The 20,985-nt window shown below is 37.7% G+C and overlaps 2 protein-coding genes and 1 pseudogene across 4 annotated transcripts; 2 read left to right on the top strand and 1 right to left on the bottom strand.

Annotated features, from left to right (window-relative positions):
* Positions 1-8: 8 nt before the first annotated feature.
* LOC106423371 (transcriptional corepressor LEUNIG-like) lies at positions 9-5,644 on the bottom strand. Its single transcript, XM_022717031.2, has 18 exons — positions 5,276-5,644; positions 4,380-4,477; positions 4,153-4,262; positions 3,499-3,924; positions 3,331-3,416; positions 3,142-3,220; positions 2,981-3,056; positions 2,849-2,895; positions 2,453-2,770; positions 2,162-2,362; positions 1,850-2,089; positions 1,648-1,765; positions 1,450-1,559; positions 1,226-1,375; positions 977-1,132; positions 782-898; positions 505-711; positions 9-415 (listed from the first exon to the last, which is right to left on the bottom strand). The coding sequence occupies exons 1-18, from the start codon at positions 5,305-5,307 to the stop codon at positions 272-274; spliced, it is 2,715 nt and encodes a 904-aa protein (XP_022572752.2). The 5' UTR covers positions 5,308-5,644; the 3' UTR covers positions 9-271.
* A 2,618-nt stretch (positions 5,645-8,262) lies between these two features.
* LOC106423351 lies at positions 8,263-11,407 on the top strand (annotated as a pseudogene). Its single transcript, XR_001284619.3, has 3 exons — positions 8,263-9,170; positions 9,238-10,900; positions 10,974-11,407. The product of XR_001284619.3 is annotated as a V-type proton ATPase subunit c''2-like (transcript).
* Positions 11,408-11,562: 155 nt separating this feature from the next.
* Positions 11,563-15,095, top strand: LOC106423354 (probable boron transporter 7). 2 transcript variants are annotated; one of them, XM_013864131.3, is made up of 11 exons: positions 11,563-11,981; positions 12,139-12,275; positions 12,344-12,619; positions 12,701-12,839; positions 12,936-13,101; positions 13,282-13,448; positions 13,534-13,707; positions 13,780-13,992; positions 14,070-14,398; positions 14,497-14,884; positions 14,977-15,095. In XM_013864131.3, exons 2-11 carry the CDS (start codon positions 12,169-12,171, stop codon positions 15,004-15,006), a joined length of 1,989 nt encoding a protein of 662 aa, XP_013719585.1. In that variant the 5' UTR covers positions 11,563-11,981; positions 12,139-12,168; the 3' UTR covers positions 15,007-15,095. The 2 variants fall into 2 exon arrangements, with proteins under 2 accessions (XP_013719585.1, XP_022572751.1); XM_022717030.2 differs by having other exon boundaries at positions 12,120-12,275.
* Positions 15,096-20,985: the final 5,890 nt, after the last annotated feature.

Genomic DNA, 20,985 nt, shown 5'->3' with positions numbered 1-20,985 from the left:
AACCAAACCAAACAGAAGAGTGTTCAGTAAATTAAGCTGAGCTGCAGTAAAAGAGGTTAAAAACTAAGATTACAACAACAGTTTTCACAAGATCCCAATTACGTCGGATGATACAGCAGCAACATTGTTTAACCATCTGAAAAACTATCTAGAGATCGAATATGATTGGCCGAGAAAGAACTACAAAGAGTGACATAAGTTAAAAGAACCCCCCCGTGAAGAATAATAGTACCTAAACATAAACCAACTTGTCCTTTTCTCCCATTGATCTTCACTTCCACAGCTTCACTAGCTTGTCGTGACTAGCTGATGCAACCAATCCAGTTGCTGTTGAAACAGCCAATGACGCTATTAACCCTTCGTGAGCAGGCAACGCCATCGTCTTGTTCTCTGACATGTTCCATAGTTCTAAAGACTGCAACACACAAGTTTCACTAAGTTCAGCAGAACAGAAGACACTGTGTAAAGCTTTGATTATTCGGATCAAGATGACATCAAACTTACCTGGTAACAACCAATCACGAGTAGAGAAGGGTAAGTAGGATGAAAAACACAAGACTGGAATTTGTTGCCATTGCAGCTTAGCTCATGAACACATTCTCCTTCACTACCTGTCCCCAGCGTCCAAACTTTCACCATATCTTCACTAACCGTTGCCAAGAAGTCACCAGAAGGATCCCAGCAAACCGAGTTTATCGGATTAGTATGGCCCTGTTCACAGGAATGAGTACTTATTTGCTCTCTCTCACAATATAGAATAAGCAAAGTTTGAACACTAAACCTGCAAAGAGTGTCGACAAGCTTGCGTCTCAACATCAAGTACTGATACAACATTTGATGATGAAGCTGCGAGATACTTTCCAACACGTGGTTGGAACCTCATCTGAGTGCTACCACCCTGTGAAAGAAACACAAAAAAAGTGAAACTACATAAAAGCAACTCGATAATTGGCATTGAAGAGACAAGAAGATCTACCTTGTACACTCTTGTGCAACTTCCATTGTTGATGCTCCAGTACCTTATCTCGCCATCATTGTCACATGAACATATGAGATCATCCTTGTTGGGATGGAAGTCAAGTGACGTCACCATAGAAGAATGTCCAATGAAATTACGAAGGGAGTAGCCTTTCTGCAAAAGTAGATTCACAAACTCTTAAGGGATCACAAAATTGTAATAAACAAACATGTTCATGTATAGTGAAATCATCAGACTTCAACTTACATTATCAGCATCCCAAACCCTGACAGTTTTATCAAATGAAGAAGTAGCAAGGCGAGGCAGGCTAGGACTAAAACGAACATCTGTTATCATAGCTGTGTGCTCCTCAAGGGTGGTCTTCGGCTTCATAGTGTCTGTGTGCCATATGACAGCCTGCAAAATGGACCAAGTCAAGAAGAAGCTCTCAAGTTTCAGAACACCACAAGATCTAAGGGAATGATGATAACCTTTTTGTCATGTCCGGCACTAGCAAGCATTTTTCCATCCGATGAGAAGTGGCAACAGATAACTTTGCCTGTGCTCGCACGTACTGAATTCACTTCAGTAAACGTGAAACCTGGTGCAGAGGCAAGGCAACATTGTAGTTAAAAGTTGACAGTGTTATTGGTATGGTAACTAGTAATGAGTGAGGCTGAAACACACACCTTTACTAACATCCATACACCGTCCAACGGCATCCCTTTGATCACCATCCTCATGGGATAAAAAAGACTCAACGTTGTCGTCAAGTGACCCATCTTCCACAAACCGATCCATATCAGGCTGTAAAATAGCCAAAAAAATTAATGCTACTAATTCATACTTTTTTTTACAAATGTGCACTCCTAAGAGGTTAAAGAAACACACCAACTGATTTGATGGAGATGTAAGAGTCCCAGCTCCATCAGAGCCAAACATAATCATTGGTTTGGATGAACCACCACTATGAGGCAGATTAGGCATCACATCTCCAGGAGTATGAGTTGAAGGTGTAGAAGGTGCTGAGCTTGGGGATGGTCCAGTAGTGTTAGCCGTTCCTGTACTATTAGCTGGTCCAGAAGACGAAACTGGTTGCTTTCTTTTCCTCCCACTCTGATTCTTCAGTACCTTCAATTGAACACCAAACATATTAGGAATCAACCTCAGACTCACAAGAAACTAAAATCTTAGGTAACAGACCTGTTCATTTCCTCTATAAGAATTTGACATGCTACCATCCATTGTAATACTACCAACCCCTCCCAACTTATCTTGTTGATGAATGTTGTGATTTGAGCTCTGTGATTGCTGGTTTGAAAGGGCTTGCTGATTAAGTGTCTGCGGCTGTGGTATACTTCCACCACCCTGCTGTTGCTGCTGATGTAACAAAGCCATCTTTAACTACAAACCATAAGCAGTTAGTAACGCAATAGTCCAGCCTTTTTTTTTACGCCACTCACAAAAGATTTGTAAAGAGAAGACAATGCAAACCTTTAGTAGCATATCAGTGTCTCCACGAGGCAAAAGAGGGCCACCAGGTACAGGTTGTAAAGACGATCCAACATTAGGTAGCACATCCCCAACAGAACTCCCGAGGCCATCCTTTCCGAGGCTCATGCTTCGGTTGTTCAGTAGCATTTTCAGTCTTCTGTTCTCTTCGTTGACAGATTGTGAGTTTAGATTCTGCTGAGCCATCATGAGCTGTTGCTGATGCTGCGGAGTCAACATGTTGAGTTGGTGAAAAGACTGCGGAGACTGCATAAATGGTTTTTGCTGCTGAAGAAGGCCAGAACGAAGCTGATCAAACCCCTAAACCAGGAAAGAAAGTAGCAGTCAACAAAAGAGAGAAACCAGCCAGAAAAAAAAAGGTATGGATAGAGAGCTTACAGTGAGTGGCCACCCTTTAAGTGTAAGGTTGCTGCCTTGATTTGAACCTGAAACAGGAAACAAGATCATAATCAAGTTCTTGCGAAGCTGAAAATAGTTTTACTACATTTGACACGCTTAACCAAAACGTACCAGGGATTCCAATCAAGGACCCTTCTGGAACAGCGGTTCTGGGAGTGAGCACAGGATTGATCTCATTTTTTATATCCTAAACACAAATAAGCCAATCAAGTATTAGCTAACAGTAAAGTTCTACAAGGGAGTAGACACAACATAGATTCAATATTGCATACCACTGCAGACCCAGGAAGTTGCTGATTTCTAGCTTGAACCTGTGGAGACATACCACCACTTGCACCATGTAACACTTGCCTGAGATTCACCAGTTAATGACATTAGCACAAGAGATAGATATTGAATGACTTTTCGCTGCAATATTCATTTCAGACAAAACAATAAAGGCAGAAGTATGAGAAAAGCACCCTGCATGCTGTCCAGAAGCTACAGAGGATTTCAACATCGAAGCATGATTTGGATCCAACAGTTGCCCAGCATTGTCCCCGAATCGCTGTAGCCAAGGGAAAGACACTAATGAGCGAGGAGAAAGAAGAGATTGGAATTAAAAACACATGCATTGCCTCTAAACTAACCTTCATAGCAGCCTCGTCTAAAGACTCCCTCTGAGTAGCCATTTTGACCCTCTCCTCGTATGTCTTATTATTAGCTAATGCACTCCCAGACCCAGGATTTTGCCTCATAACCGGGTCGCCGTTATTACCAACAAGTCCATTTGCTGAGCCATTTGAATGGAGGGACCCATCTCTCCTCTGTGGCTGCTGCTGCGGTGCTGACTGCTGTTGGTGCTGAGGAGCTGGCTGCTGCTGCTGTTGAGAAGGTGGTTGGTTTTGCTGTTGATGTTGATGTTGTTGCTGCTGTTGCTGTTGCTGTTGTTGTTGGGCACGTTGCAACAAGAGTTGTTGCATCTGTATTTGCTGCTGCTGTTGTTGTTGCTGCTGTGAGACCTGTGGGTGTTGAGATTGCTGCATTTGCTGTTCTCGCGCTTTAATCATCTGTGTCTGTAAAAAAATCACATAGAAACAATTCTAAATCTTATAAACTTAACCAAATCAAAACTAAACTTACTAATTGGAGAAAACACTCCGATTTATAACATACCAACTTCTAAATCTTCTCTTTAACAAAATAAAAGAGAGAACACAATTTAACTGTAAGCAATCAAGCAGCTAACTAACTTTTATATCACTAACTACAGCTTTGCAAAGATGTAATACAAAGAAAGGTACCTCAATGTAAGATGCGGCAACCTCAGAATGCTTCTCATTGGTCCTAGCAATAAATATATCCCAGAAGACAGACCACCACTCAAAGAGAAATCCACCAGGTGCGTCAATAGCTATAGAAAACAATGCAAGAAGCATGTAAAGTTCATTAGGAGGAGAAAGTACAAAACAAAGGACTTTTCTTAGAATTGTTGTAAGAAAAAACTCAAGAAGATTTGTGATGTATTTACCGACTGGATCCGATGACACTTTGCCTTCCGCTTGGAAAGCCTGAGCTGTAGCTTTTAAATCTCTTTTCACCAGATAATCGTAGATATACACATCCAACCTGTTACATCCCAAAACAATATTTAGAGTAGCAATGTAAACAACACTGACAACATAAGAATAGTATAACACAACAAGGTAGGCATTATAAATGTCTGAAAAATTCAACCAAGGCAACTCTCCAAAGAGGAGCATAACATCAAACTTAACAACGTCTAGAAACAAACCATCCAACGCAAAAGTTGCTGTGTTACAAACAGGATACTTTCCTGGTGGAGCTTTTATAGTCACACTTGTAAGCCAAAAGGAAGAGTAAACTTGGGATAGTAAAACACTAACACATAAAACCTGATGACTCAAGAGTCAAGAGTCATCCATAATTGGATAAACCAAAAAATATATACAGAGAGATTCTCAAGCCCCTTGAAAGTACTGACAAAACAAAGAACTGAACTTTAGCCAAAACATGCAAATCTTACCAAACGAAAAGTCCACCCAACCCCCACAAAATCTAGCAAGAAAGTTTTCTGAGAATAGAAACTACCAAATCTTCAAAGTAACACAAAACCCCCCTAATGGCAATTCAAGCAAAAATGTCAAAGGAGAAAAAGCTAAACAAATGTGACAAGTTGAAAGGTAAACAATAAAGAATCCAGATCAAGTATAAGCAACGAGCTTCCAAACAAGTGTAGAGGAACACAAACCCTATGAATCAAACTGTAGCTGGAGATAGAAAAAAAGAAACAATGCATTATATAATCCAAACCCTAGAAACAACCAAGCAAAAACACCCAGAAACTAAAGGTAACGTCTTTCAGTAGCAAGCAGCAGAATCTAAGTGAGAAGAAAAAAAACTCACATTTTATCAGCTTCCCAGTTGGTCTGAGACATCTCTGTTGTTCTTCAAACAAAACTAACCCCACAAACAGTTGTTGAGAATGTCAGATTAATGATAAGAGCTTCACATCCCCTCTCAGAAAATTATTGCACAGCAGAATCAATAATCAATGGGTTTTATTTGCCCTTTTCACCTCCCCAACTAATACTCTCTAGAGAATGACAAGATTAGCACTTGAAACAAGCCAAAACAGAGGATTGAAAGAAAGAAGGAGACAGAGAGTTAAAGTGATACTACAAGTTTGAGAGAGAGAGAGAGAAAGCTCATTCAATAGAAAGACAAAAGCATCTTGTTAAAGAAAAGACATTAGAAGTAGCTCAGCTCTGGTTATAGCAACTAGGGAGGTACAATTAATTTATTACTGTAGTTAATGGAAAAGCAAAAGATTAAAGAAAAAAAAGACAAAACTTTTGTTTACTTGGGAATTAAAAAAGACAGATTATCTCGGATATAGATGCAAATGAAATGTCCAGAAACAAGTTTTTTTGTCAAATTATTTTTTATTTAATTATTGGAGAAAACGTGTTGTCATTATATTTTATAATAATTTTAGTTGCCTCTTAAAAAATTACTTTTAAAGACAATTGCACTTGATATACAAGTTTGATATACAAGGAGCATGTTTGTTTCTCCATCTGGATGAATAATTTGGATGAAGATGAGAGTTTTGTCTCTAAAAAGGAACTCTATTTTGAAGTTTCCAAAACTCTATATTTGAAGTTTTAATGTGTTCTTCTCCAAAAGTAAAACTTCAAACTTAACTTCAAAATTATTTATATTTTACACTATGGTCCTTATATTTGTCATAGTTGATGTAAATTCACAAAACTTCTATTAATAAATAGTATATATATATAAATATTACAGAAATATTAATTAAAAAAATCTTACACTAAAATATAAAATTATAAATAAAAGTACATAATTAAACATTAAACTGCAAGCAAATATTAAATTATTCCATAAAATTATTTCCATAATGCTCCCATATATGATCAATTAGTGCATTTCGAAGTAAGAAATGATTCTCTTTATTTTTTATTTGTAGATTACGAGCCAAAAATTGTTGAAATCGGATATCCTCATAATATGGCTGCTGATACGAAAAAATATTTGATCTTTTAAACAAAGTACAACAAGCAAGGAAAATGTCATGAGATGATTGAATTACGACTGCAAAATGAAGCAAAAAGTTAGCTTTTAAAGAAGTAAAAGAAGAAAATAAAATATTGCTAAAAAACTTAGCTTCTATTGATGATGTTAATATTCGTGAATACATTCGATCTGAACAAGAAAGAATCATACGAAAAATGCGTCAAGAGCAACAACAATAATCATCTTCGGTTACACAAAATTTGTTTGGACAATATTTTGGAGATTTTGGAAGTTCCGGAGCAAATTTACCAGACTATTAGTGTTGTTATAATATTTAAATTTGAGTAATAATTATGTCTTCATGTGTCTTTTTAATAAGTTTTTATTATGGTTTTGTGTAATATTCTTGTTGTTTAATTCTAGTTTTAAAATATTATAAATCTTGTTTTAAATTTTTTTATTTAATTTCATGTGTAAAACTTAAATTTATAAAGCAAATTTGAAATATTTATGAGATATAAAAGTTTTAAGGATTAAAACAATAAACGAAAAAATATTTAAGAATTATAAATATGATGTATTATTGTAAGGACCAAAATGCAAATAAAAAGATGAAACTTCAAATTTGAAGTTTTGAAAAGTGAAACTCTATATTTGAAGGTTCACTATACAAAACTTCAAATTTGAAGTTTTGAAGTTCCTTTTTGGAGAGCAAAAAACTCTATATTTGGAGTTATAGAGTTTCTTTTGGAGATGCTCTTAAGCACAAAAAGTACAGTTCATTGAAATGGATCATCCGAATGACTTTTGGAAATTTAGGCTTAATTTTAAAGTCCATACAACTGAAACAATTTGGATCATTTGAATGAAGATGGTTCATTCAAAATGTTATAAAATCTATTATGCCTCTAATATAGTTTACAAATTACAAACCTAAACATAATATCATTTTTGTCACATACGAAAACTGACAAAACTACAAAACACATTTTCCCATGAAAACCTAAAAACTATTTTTTCACGCCAAAACCCCAAAAACGCATTTTCCGCAAAAATTACAAAAAGTGTTTTCCTTTCAAAATTGCAAAAATGTGTTTTTCCGCAAAAACCGAGAAACGTGTTTTCATGCCAAAATCACAAAAAAAAACATATTTTCACGCCAACACCCCAAAACATATTTTTCCGCCAAAACACAAAAAACATGTTTTCCCGCCAAAAACGTGTTTTCCCGCCAAAACCGCAAAAACGCGTTTTCCCGTCAAAACCGCAAAACACGTTTTCCCGTCAAAACCGCAAAAACGCGTTTTTCCGCCAAAACTGCAAAACCCTTTTCTCTCGCTAAAACCGAAAAACATGTTTTCCTGCCAAAACCGCAAAAACGTGTTTTCCGCCAAAACCGCAAAAACGCGCTTTCCCGCCAAAAACGTGTTTTTCCACCAAAATCGAAAATTTGTATTTTCCCGCCGAAACCGAAAAATCTCGTTTTCCCGCCAGAAACGAAAAATTTTGTTTTCCCGCCAAAACCGAAAATGTGTTTTTTCGCTAAAACTGAAATTTGTTTTTTCCCGCCCAAGCCGCAAAAAGAAAACTCGTTAATTTTTAAATAATTCTAATGTAAATATATTGAACTAAATAATTAAATGTAACATAGTTAAAATTAATATCAAACATATGATTAAATCAATACAAGGGTATTTTGGTAATTTGTTTACTAAACTCATTTGAATGGAAATGAAAATAAAGAAACAAACATAAGATTCATTTAGATGATTCATCTAGATGAGCTATGTGGATGGACAAACAAACAATCACAAAAATCTGAATGGATCATCTTAATAGATCATACAAATGAATCATTTGGATGGAGATGACAAATGATGAAACAAACAGCCCCAAGATAAAAAGATAATTTAGGTGAACGGTTACGTACTTTTTCACCTTTCATATATACCGAAAGTGTCCTTAGAGAGGAGAGAGAAGCAATTCTTTCTTTGTCTCTCCCTTTACGGCCGTCAAACCCTAGTTTTCAGCCGTGTGTCTCCAGCTCCGGTGACCGGGCTTCTCTAGCTCTGGTCGCCACCCCGTCCGTTCGTTACTCCACCCAGCCTTCTCCCTTACCCTCTCCTTCGTACCTCCTCTTTTTTTTGCTGTGTGTTCTGGATTTTCGCCATGGTGGATCTAAATCGGAACTTCATGCGTATGATGTTCCCTTGGAGTACCGACGAGGAGTGGTTTTGTAGGAAAGTCTAAGGAGCCTTTGATTCGACTCTAGCTACTCAATCGGAGCAGATCTGGGTCACTGCCTCCTCCTCCTGTCATCGGTCTTTCTTGTACTCGTACTACTCGGCTGTGCTCGTCTCAAGGTCCCTTTGAGCTTCTCTGATTAGAGGCAGTGTTAAGGCTCGCCGCTCGGAAAACCTCAGCCTAGTTCAATCGACAACATCTCAAGGTGTATCATCGACGTCTGCTTGAGGTTCCTCTTCTCGCTTCCTGGTTTCAGATCAAGGGTTTTGAGGACGACCCGCCGTGTTTGATTCTTGTCGTTAGAAGACGGAACAGTAAACAGACGTTGGCTCACCTGTTTTGAGGAGACTTTTTCTCCTCCTGCGCTGTAATCCCCATTCTTGTAGCTCCGGCAAAACATGGATACCAACAAAATCGGAACAATTATGGAACAATTACATACGAAGAACTGAAAACAGGGCTAACTAGGCTTGGTTCTAAACTGGCTGAAACTGAAGTGAAGCAACTCATGGAAGCTGTGAGTATATTATCTTCAGCATCTTATCTTTCTACTTCTCCACATAATGATTATATAACTTTTGCAGAGGTATGTTTGCTCGACGTCCTCCTCCTGTGGTGTTCCAGGGCCGTTGCCTACAGCCTTCGTCGAAGCCGCTTGGAGCCACTCTCGGGTGTGTGTTCGTGCATGTTGCCTGAGTCTATTTCTCTTGTCTTATATGGTCGATCAAAGAGTCAAGAAATGCTATATGTTTGGGATCTGTATGTTGTCTATTGCACTGTTTTTGTTCTCCAAGATTACCATTCATGGTAGACTTGGGTTTAATCTCTAGTGTTTCTTAGGGGCTTTTTTTTAAAAAAAAATTGCAGTCTCTGGGATTATCCCCTACGGTAACTGAGCTTGGATAATGCAGGAGGACAATTATGTCTATTCAATTCAATTCTTCTATCCGATTGCTTAATTATTTTTTTTCCTGCATGATGTCCTAAATGTCTTTTGTTTCATGGTTTTCTAGCCAATTTGGCCTAATTTTAATTGAACAGAAGTAGTTTTCAGGTCAGAGTTGTTTTGAGTGGAAGATAAATACGAAGAAGGAAGCTTTATTAGTTCTAAATTCCCAAAACACTTTCATCAAGTTGTAAAGCTAGCTTACTTATGCTTTGAATGATAAAATTAACCTTTTATAATCAGTAAATGAGGCCACCTATTTTTTTTCACTTTTTTGAGTTTTTCATTTTGTCGTTATCTGTGTGGAAGTGTAAACTTAAATTCATCTTTGAAAGTAGGGTAACCTTGATCTTAGGCCCAACATTAACTCTCAAGTGCAGAACACCAAGAAGGCCTTCCTTTTCTTATGCTTTTAGTTAGTTAGTCGTGTAAAGGCAAAATCAACTTACCAAGGTCTTTTTTTTTTTGAAAAAACTTACCAAGGTCTTGCATAAGGCAAATTCAAACAGCTGCATGGTTTTTTGGTGATGGTATCTGATAAAGTTTAGTTGGTCATGTTTGCTTGCGGTGATTAATATTTTATAGGTTTGTCACAAAATTGATTTTTTTCTCTCTCAAATAATAGATCTTGTTACATAGATAAATTATATTTTAAAATTGTTATTGATGGTGACTTTTAATCTTTTCACATATTCATTAACCTGTTCAAAAATAATTCGGATTGATAAACGAACTCGGCCCAGAGTGAGTATTTTTACTCGTCCCAAACTAACGAAGACACAGAACGACGTCGTAATACAGCTTTCTTTTCCTCAGTATCTGGAGATCATCATCACAGGCCCTCCATGATAATTTGTCAGAGAGAGAGAGAGAGAGAGAGAGAGAGAGAGAGAGAGAGAGAGAGAGAGAGAGAGAGAGAGAGAGAGAGAGAGAGAGAGAGAGAGAGAGAGAGAGAGAGAGAGAGAGAGAGATGCAGATTAGGATTATTATGTTTTGTAATTTGATTGGTTGTTATTAGGGAAAATGCTTAACTAGGATTATTATGTTTTGTAATTTGATTGGTTGTTATTACAGAGCTTTGAGTTCAAACTTTTGTTTTGTTTGCTCTTTTTTTGTTTTTTCTTGTCCCAATGTAATATTTTGTGAAGCTGTAGCTATATATGGCGTTATAGTTGCAATCATACGGCAAACGAAGTTGGAGAGTGTCCCAACTTCAAAGATGTATGACGCAGAGTCTCTTAGAGCTGGATATGCGATCTTCGCATCTGGAATCATTGTTGGATTGCCAACCTTATATGCGGGTCTGTACCCTTCGTTCAAGTTTTGTTATTTTGGATTCCATTGTCAAATACGGTTACATTTTCTCTGGTGCAGGTTATGCGTAGGAATCATTGGAAGCAGCTGCGCTTTGTCAGATGCTCAGAACTCCACACTCTTTGTGAAGATTCTTGTTATTGAGATCTTCGGAAGCGCTCTCGGGTTGTTTGGAGTTATTGTTGGGATCATTATGTCCGCACAAGCAACATGGCCTACCAAATAGATATAAACGTGTCTGAAACTGTTGTGATCTCTGGTATCTTCATTGTTATATATATGGATGGATACTCTCATTAGTGTCTAGAAGAACAACCCGTGTGAGAACTCAAAACCTCTTTTGGATCCCTGATTTTTTGTGTTGTTTAAAACTTTGTAATAATTGGAGAGCTTATTCTTCATGTTTGTATTATCGTTGGTTTCTCTTTGTGACAAAGACAAGAGTTGTGTATATGATTTGTTGTTGGTTAAAATGGAATATTTCATTCAGTTGATATATCTATACTTTTTTTTGTTTCTATTGTTCATGAACTAGTTAGAGATCTCCTGCAATGATGACTGCTCCTGAGTTCCCATTGGAGAGGGAGAGTGGAGTCTCTCAGGGATAGATTCAAAACCTTCACCTCTCGTTTCCCATTCCTGGAGTTTGAAGAACAGATGGTGTCTTACTGTGTTGTTGTATTTTTGTAGGGTTTGATCAGCTTATTTGCTTGCGTGTGTCCCAAGTTTCAAAATGCTGTCATTTGAGTTTTTAATCTGTAGCAAATCCAAAATAGTGATATTTGTTTTAACGTAAGGAGCAGCTATTTCGCAGGCTGTGGTGAATGTATCTCACCCGATCTTTCTCCTCTCTCTCTCTCTCTCCATCATTTTATTTTTTCAAATATTGTCTCTCTCTCAAAACAGAAAAAAAGAGAGAGAGAGATCCGGTAATAGAGTTTATCCTCTTTCCTCCCTTCTCCCTTTCACCGTATCTTACTCTAATCGGATCTCTCACGTTGGTGGATTTGCGTGCCTATCACGGCGGCCAGGACCGTCTTTAGCTTTCTTCTTCTCCTCCACCTCCAGGTGCAAAGATTGTCTTATCTTCCTTCATGCTATAAATAATAAATAACGCATTCGTATCAGAATTTGAAGATTCTCTCTGTCTCATGATCGTTAGAGATTGTACATTGTTTGCTATATGATTTGTTATTTTTTTTAAAGGTTTTGTTCATTGATCCAGAGCCATTGCTGATCCCTCTCAAGATCAGACATGGAGGGAGTAGTAAACACCCCCTTTGCGGGTATTATTCACGATTTCAAAGGAAGAAGAAAGTGCTACAAACAAGACTGGCTTGCTGCCTTCAACTCTGGTGTTAGGTATGTCATGCCTTCTTATTTCATGCAAACCTTTTTGATCCTCACTTTTGGTTTTGTATCATTCTCAGGATACTGGCTCCAACTCTCTACATTTTCATTGCCTCAGCATTGCCTGTGATAGCCTTCGGCGAGCAGTTAAGCAGAGAGACAGATCGAAGTCTTGGCATAGTGGATTCATTAGCTTCCACAGCTATTTGTGGGATCATCCATTCTATTTTTGGTGGACAACCTCTGTTGATAGTAGGTGTTGCTGAGCCCACTATTATTATGTATACATACCTTCACAGCTTCAGCAAAGGCAGGCCTGAGCTGGGTCAGAAACTCTACTTAGCCTGGGCAGGATGGTAATCTTAACTACTAGTTCTATCATTCTTCATTCTCTTTAATTTTCATATTTTGAGAACTCTTTTTCTTCTTTCTAACAGGGTCTGTGTCTGGACAGCAGTTTTGCTTATCCTTCTTGCAACGTTAAACGCGTCAAACATCATTTCTAGATTCACCAGAATTGCTGGAGAGCTCTTTGGAATGCTGATCACCGTTCTGTTTTTCCAAGAGGCTGTTAAGGTGCTCTGATTGGTAACTAATTCCATTGTAAATTGTCATATACGAGTCACTTCAACGTTGTTAAAACTTAAGAGATGTTTTGTTTCCTAATTGCAGGGAGTTCTCGGCGAGTTTCTTGTACCAAAATCTGAAGATCCAAGACTGGAAGTGTATCAGTTCCAGTGGCGGTACACCAATGGGCTTCTTGCAGTTATCTTCTCATTCGGCCTTCTTTACACTGCTCTTAAAAGCAGGAGAGCAAGATCATGGAGATATGGCTTTAGTATGTGAAACAAATTCCTTGTCTGAATAGATGAAATAGTTTATTTTTGTAAGAAACTTTTATTTATGGAGGATATATCTATGCAATTAACGATTATGAGAATTAACTTGAATACGACATATAGGAAAAATTTGAATAGATAAAATAGTTGTCAGTCATTAACTAGCTTTGTCTGTGCAGGGTGGATGCGAGGTTTTATAGGGGACTATGGAACTCTCCTCATGCTTGTGTTGTGGAGTGCGTTCTCCTTCACAGTCCCTAGAGATATTCCTGAAGGAGTTCCAAGAAGGCTCGAATTACCTCTTCCTTGGGACCCTGAGTCTTTGTATCACTGGACAGTAGTCAAGGTACTACTACTACAACCTAATGAATCCTGACACTCTAGAATAGAGAAAGAGTTTATAACTTCATTGATGTTGTACAAATTTGTAGGACATGGGGAAGGTCCCTCCTCTTTTCATTCTTGCTGCATTTATACCAGCAATCATGATAGCAGGTCTATACTTCTTTGATCACTGTGTATCTGCACAAATGGCTCAGCAGAAGGAGTTTAATCTGAAAAATCCACCAGCTTATCACTATGACATCTTTATTCTAGGAATCATGGTATGATGCCTTATGGTTTAGTTGCTACATGAATGAAAGTGAATACTAATGATTTCTAAGTTATTTTTGAAGACATTGATCTGTGGATTACTTGGACTTCCTCCTTCAAATGGAGTCATTCCACAGTCCCCTATGCACACAAAGAGTCTTGCAGTTCTTAAGAGGCAGCAAATACGAAAGAAAATGGTCCAGAAAGCCAAAGAATGCATGAAGGCAAAAGCAAGCAAGTCAGAGATCTATGGGAAGATGCAAGATGTGTTTATAGAAATGGAAAAATCACCCAAGGCATGTAAAACATTTATTCATTAGTTCATCTCTTGTAAAGAACTTAATATCTCACCTAATATATGAACCTGATTCAGGCTACCTCAGTGGCGAAAGAGCTAGAAAACTTGAAAGAAGCAGTGATGAAAGCAGACGATGGAGGAGGAGGAGACACAAAGGGGAAGAAGTTTGATCCGGAAGTACATATTGAAGATCATTTGCCTGTTAGAGTAAATGAGCAGAGAGTGAGCAATCTCTTGCAATCAATCCTTGTTGGATTGTTGATATTCGCAGTACCACTTCTCAGAATGATACCAACTTCAGTTCTATGGGGTTACTTCACTTACATGGCTGTTGATAGTCTCCCTGGGAACCAATTCTGGGAAAGACTTCTGTTACTTTTCATCACTCCTGGTCGTCGATTCAAGTACTGACATTCTTCTTATACATCAAACTTACCTCTATTGAACTTATAAAACACGTTTTGATATTTGCATTTTGTTTCATTTTTTAATGTGTGAACAGAGTTCTTGAAGGTTTACATTCATCATTTATGGAGATTGTACCATACAAGTCCATTGTTATGTTTACACTCTTCCAGCTTCTGTATTTTCTGATATGTTATGGAGTGACATGGATACCTGTAGGAGGGATTCTGTTCCCATTGCCATTCTTCTTCCTCATTGCTATAAGGCAATACATCCTCCCCAAGATATTTGATCCAGCTCATCTCCAAGTTTTAGACTCTTCAGAGTATGAAGAGATGGCTGGTGCACCACATAATATTCCTTTGAGTTCGGTAGAGATCATTGAGGATGAGTTTTACGATGCAGAGATTTTGGATGAGATTACTACTAGTAGAGGTGAACTCAAGCATAGAACCTTAAGTGTCAGGGAGGGCAGATCCCAAATGGTAACTCAAAACTCATTCTATAAATAAACTTTTTATAAATCTTATATGGTTTTGCACCCTTTTTTACATTTTGTTTGATGTAAATCTTTCAGGTGTATCCGGAAAACAGTGGACATTCCTAAGTCTTGTTACATATCTTTGAAAGATGTTGCTTTCTAATAAACTGCAGATTAAATGCAAGAAGATGTTTAGAGGCAAGAGAAGAAGTATGCAAAAACAAAGATGGACAAAAGCGAGGATACAACTACAAAACGTCCTCAGTGTTTCTTCTATGAAAATAATTTCTGATTCCTCACTTTTGTTATAGTTTGCTCTCTCAAACTATTTACATACAACACACGCAAAAGAAAAAAAAGTACAGATTACAATTTTCTCATTTCTCTGCCTTTAGGACCAAAATAGTAAGTTTTGTTTACTCCATTTTGTTTGATAGAAGTAAAAGCAGAGGATGATTGGACCTTTATGTTGCAAAAGACGCTTTTAAGATATTGTAGTGTGTCAAAAAAAAGTGTTTCTCTGTTACAAAAAAGAGATATTATAGATATAATGAGTCATTGATTGATGGGAAATTGCACCCACTAGACACAAAAAAAAACAAAATTCACTAACTAACTAAAAACACCCCCTCTCTCCTACTTTCTCTTCCTATCTCTCTCTACTCTCTCTCTAAAAATCTAATTTCACTTTTTTTTGGCTATTTAGCAAATAAGCCCTTGATTGATTGAGATAATTACTTTATTCACCACCAAAATTTTCATTTTCACCATCTTTTATTAGTTATCAACAAAATTGATGATTAGGATATAACAACTCCATTTAAATGTATAACAATTTCAGTGAAAGTATTAAATGCCACATGAATTTAGGTTTGATAAGAGCAATTTTATTGGTGAGTTTTTCAATTAGAATTTTTCGTCTACAAAATAGTAAAATAAATATTTGTTAATTTTTTTAAAGAAAATGTTATCATTTTAGAAGATAACACATTTTATAAAAGAACACAACAAAAAGTCTCACCTAGTATGGTGGCACATAAATCCTATTTATCAATGTCCATCTTATCTATCAATCAAGCCACTAAACAACAAGTTGCCTCTCATGCAAAACACAAATTAGAAGTTTTCACACAGAGATAAGTAAACTGATCTAGAAACTATACTTAAGCGAAATCTCCTCCAACTAATAAACATAAAGAAGAATAAGAAATCATCATAATAAGAATCAAAGAGAGAGAGAGAGAGAGAGAGAGAGAGAGAGAGAGAGAGAGAGAGAGAGAGAGAGAGAGAGAGAGAGAGAGAGAGAGAGAGAGAGATTTAATGCTTCCATTGAAATTGTTGTACTTTGAGTTACCATTTGGTCAAAACTGCATGAACATGTTATTAACAATCTAGTTTTTCATTGTGCCATGTTAGTGCATTTTCTGAATCATCTCCCATGAAAGAATGAATCAAAGCTTTGAAGGAGGGACATAAGAACTGGGAAACTAAAACGAAGAAGAAAAGCACAGGACTTGCCTCACGTAACGCGGAGATCAAGGCGAAAGAAATAGGAGGAGAGAGTAATGCTAAAAAGGAGGTTGTGACAAAACTGTGGCATTCGATCTCGGACAAGAGCTCCGACGTCTCAATTCACGAGGCGGAAGAGGTGGTGGCCGTGGCGGGAGAGGTGGAGGCGGAAGATGATAGAACCAGAATATGGATCACTCTTTCGGTATGGTTTATATGAACTCAGTTCCGAAGGGATTGAGAACTGATCGTATGAACGGTGACACAATGGGTTGCGGATGGCCCAATGATACTACCAGACTTCAGTTGTTGCCGGATGTGACGCACCGGTCCAACAAAGAAGGATCGAAACTTGGAGATAACCTCACCAAGAAACTAAGAAATGTTCTAAGCAAAGAACAAAGAGATAAACTCATAAAAGTGAAAGAAAAATCGATTGCCTTATTGTTGGAATGAGATTACATACTTATACTAGTTGTAGTAAAAGACAATAAATAGAAAATGTAGAAAATAATGCATAGAAAATATAAATTTGACTAGATTTGGTCAAGGCACGGAAAATGGAGAAGACTAGTCAATTTGACTAGATCTGGTCAAAGCACGGACACTAGAGAAGACTAGTCAAGAAGACTGTTCGGCTCCTGTCCAGATTCATCCGAGCTGGCTGTTTCCAAGGCGGAAAGGATCAGCACATGGGCGGGATGATCAGCAAGGGCCGCGGGACGTTCTGCAAAGGCCGCGGGACGTTCTGATCGGACAAGTCACGTTCCAACTTGGCCCAAGTCTTCTGAGAGCTTAAGGATCCTTGCCTTAGAGAAATATCCAAGGAGAAGTCCATGATCGGAATGAACAAGGCGGCGAGATCATCAACACAGTCGCTGGTGCATGCGGTGCGAGCCAAACGGGCCAAAAGAGAGAAGTTATGGTCTGGATCGGAATTGGCTTGTCCTAAGTTGATTCTGGCTTGACCAGTAGCCTTTGCTTGTGAAGTTAAACAGGAAAGGCAAGCTCCAGTACGGTCAGATCTGTCATCCGGTCATGGTTCCAGCCAAAGCTCCTTTCCGGAAGTATGCGGGACGGTCCAGTACACCGCACGGTCAGCCTGTTCGGTACGGTGAAAAACATGAACCTCGGCTGAAATATTCAGAACGTCATGAACTCCATGCTAAGCTGGTTCCATGTACTGATCTGTGGACTGCGGCACATCATTCCCTCCCTCTTCAAAAGGATTTGTCCTCAAATCCATTGTACCTATATCAAAAGGAAAGAAATGAGATACAAAAGAATTAAAATTCAAGGGAAATTCGGTGAATGAAAAGATTGGACAAAAACTTCCTTGGAGTTTTGGAAGTCGTTTTCATCAAGTAATTCCAAGTCTTTTGGCGTCCATCATTGCTTGCTCTCCTTGGGAAATGATCATGTTTATTCTGTTCTTTCAAAACAACTAGAGAAACCACATCAAATCTGATAAAGAAATAATCAAAGGGTTTCTCTATCCTTAAGACATCAAAAACAGGATCCAAACTCTTAGGATAGTCATCAAGCACGTGGGCAAGCATCAAACAAGTAAACTGATCGCCAAAATTTGGTTTATCAATTTGAAAATTAGGTCAAGGTGTGAAACTGTTAGGAAAAGAATGTGACAATGCCAAATCTGAAAGCTTTTCATCATGAACGAAATCAAATTGATCTATTGGCCTAAGCAATTTTGGTTCATGCTTTTTCCTACGCCAAATTTCTTTCAAAGCATAGCTCATTGAAAACAACTCATGACATGGTTTAAGCAAAACGTTTTTCAACCAAGTAAAGATGTGTTTTCTTTTGGAAATTCTCGGATTCAAAACGCTTTCATGATGATCAGAGACAATCAACCCATGATCCTTACAGTGCTTTTGGTTTGGACAGGATGTTGACTAATAAAACACCTTTGGTTCATGGAGGATCGGTTTTGGCTCAGACCGCTTTTTTCTTGGGCCTAAATCTCCTTTAAAAGTCTGGTACTCGCGGATAGACGGACAGGAGAACCTCCGGTTTGGAAATTTCATAACTCCTTCCTCCGTGAATATTTTCAAGTGATTCCAAGCCTCAGTGAATCCTTGGTGAGTTGGCTTTCCAAGGAAATTGGATTCATGACAAACTACCTTCTGAAAGTTGAGATATCCGTTTTGGACTGAACCCTTGTCTCTGGCATCTCCAAGGTAGCCGGTTTGGACAACAAAGCTTCTCCAAATCTCAGGCTGTTGGGCGCGATCAATGCTTTCATCTCTCAGAGGCTGAACCTGTCTTTCCTGGACACTCAAAACCGAAGCTAGAAGAGCAGGATCAAATGTGCAAGACAGATACTTGTTCAAATCAAAAAAACAAAATTTATTTTCCAAGAACAAGTAACACACATTTCAGCCTTTCAAGATACACATCAAAGTAGACATTACAGACCAGAATCTTATCAAGATATACAATAATATTATTTATTTTCAAGACTTGCATATCCTTCTCAACAGCTGAACACAAAAGAGTATGTTCAGACTGAGAAACAACTATCAAAGATTCAAGATGTTTTTCAAAGAAAGTGTTGTAAACCACAATATCATCAAGGCTCAAAACAACACAATTATCAAGAATTGATCTCAGAGAATGTCTTATTTTATCAGTTTCAGAACTCAAGAGATCAAACTGCAAAACATAATCACAAAAATCAAGATCACAAAAATCAATTTCAGTTTCAAGTGATTTATGTTCTAGCATCTTTTTAATCAAGAAATCGTCCAATGCACAAGAGGATGCAATCAAATTATCTGTGATCATTGCATGTTTAGAAGAACTCAGATCAAAGCTATTCTTTTTGAAAACAAACGAATCAAAAGATTTTCTATCACAAAAATCAGTTTGTTTCAAATCAAGCTCAAGAGATTTTTCAAAACGATCAAAGCCTTTACTATGCTTTAAGAACTGATCAAAACTCAATATAAATTCAGACTTGATGCCATTTCCTTTTTGAAAACATTTTTGATCAAGAAGTTTCTCAGGTTTAAACAATTTAAAAGAATAAATCATGTTTTCAAAAACAGATTTTGAAACACAAAAATCTTTCATCCTGTCAAGACCAAAACAAATCAAATCATGAGAACTGATCTTTACAAACATATTAGGCAGAGAATTAATCAAATCAGATTTCTCACAGTGCTCTTGAAGATCAGGAGTCAAATGGGCAGGAGTTGTGCCGGGATCAAAACATAGATGGCTCTCCATAACGATGGAGGTGATGCTTGTTGCTTCTTCATCAAAGACTGGGCCAGGTTTGCCCTCCCCATCAAAGATATGACCTAGATCCTCATCCAAGGGGTTTCTAGTGTCAAGACGTGGTCCTTGATGTGGATAGTCTAGTGGCTCTTCCTCAAAAACCTGTTGAGACAAAACAAGACTACTCGGATGCTCCGGTTGCAAAACGGTTAGTTCAACAATAGTCTGTTCATTATCATTCATAAACTCAGATTCAAGAGAAGGAAGATCACAATTTTTCTCACAAATCATCAAGCTTTCAATTGGTTCTTCATCATATTCATCAAAAGTAGGTAAAGAATCTGAAAAATCTTTCAACTCCTCAACATGGGTTTCAGATTTACCTTTGGATTTCTTGCTGATGAATAAGGATGGCTCAGCTACAGGTGCACGTGTGGATGTGCTCTTCATGTGGATCTTACTGATGTCCTTGAGGGCTTTCATCATTCCCTTCTCAAAATTGTCACATATCTCTTGGACATCAAACTGAAGGAATCGCCTCTTTGGATCAGCTTCGCCTTGGGACGTCTTGAAAGGTTCATTGCACCTCTTATTTGGCCTATCCTGCACACTAACAAACTCATCAAAATTATTCAAAGAATATTTAAATGAAGATTGAGAGATAGTTTGTTGTGGATATTTCTCCTTGCTACTTCTCCTTTGAAGACCAAACATCATAACCTGAAAATCTCAACACAAAAGTTAGGAAATAAAGTCTCACTCTCTCAAGTGTTTATTCTCACCCACTCAAGTGTTTCTCTCAGATTTAGGTGATCACACACAAGTTTCTACTCAATGTTCTAAGAGAACAAATCAAAGAATCCCAATGGGCAAATCCAGGCAAACAAAGGAATTTTCTCAAGAAAGAAATATAAGAGATTTTTGATTTTTGAAATCCGTTTTAACCACCTCAAAGGCTGGATTTCTCCTCAGCCAGCAGGCTTTCTCTTCCACCACCAATCCCCAAATGAAATTTTCTTTTTTTTTTTTTTTCTTTTTTTTTTATAAATTTTTTTTTGATATGTTGGATGGTAATGAGGGGCCCGGATTTAAGAAAGGTAGAAGAAGAAGTGTTTATAAGAAAATGGAAGATGAGAAAGATGAATGAAATAGATAATACCGGAAGAGTGGCTCTGATACCACTTGATAGAACCAAAATATGGATCACTCTTTCGGTATGGTTGATATGAACTCAGATCCGAGGGGATTGAGAACTGATGGTATGAACGGTGACACAATGGGTTGCGGATGGCACAATGATACTACCAGACTTCAGTTGTTGCCGGATGTGACGCACCGGTCCAACAAAGAAGGATC

This window comes from Brassica napus, chromosome A3 (assembly GCF_020379485.1).
Source record: "Brassica napus cultivar Da-Ae chromosome A3, Da-Ae, whole genome shotgun sequence".
Lineage (NCBI taxonomy): Eukaryota > Viridiplantae > Streptophyta > Magnoliopsida > Brassicales > Brassicaceae > Brassica > Brassica napus.
Note: the sequence above shows the minus strand (reverse complement) of the source record. Positions and strands in the feature narration are given on the sequence as shown.

Coding starts and splice junctions, on each gene's coding strand:
- LOC106423371 (XM_022717031.2), bottom strand. CDS start 5,307: ATGTCTCAGACCAACTGGGAAGCTGATAAAAT. Junction 2,896..2,980: donor GTCCTTGATTGGAATCCCTG/GTACGTTTTGGT, acceptor TTCCTGTTTCAG/GTTCAAATCAAGGCAGCAAC. Junction 1,376..1,449: donor GTGCCGGACATGACAAAAAG/GTTATCATCATT, acceptor TCCATTTTGCAG/GCTGTCATATGGCACACAGA.
- LOC106423354 (XM_013864131.3), top strand. CDS start 12,169: ATGGAGGGAGTAGTAAACACCCCCTTTGCGGGTATTATTCACGATTTC. Junction 13,449..13,533: donor ATCACTGGACAGTAGTCAAG/GTACTACTACTA, acceptor ACAAATTTGTAG/GACATGGGGAAGGTCCCTCC. Junction 13,708..13,779: donor TCTTTATTCTAGGAATCATG/GTATGATGCCTT, acceptor TTATTTTTGAAG/ACATTGATCTGTGGATTACT.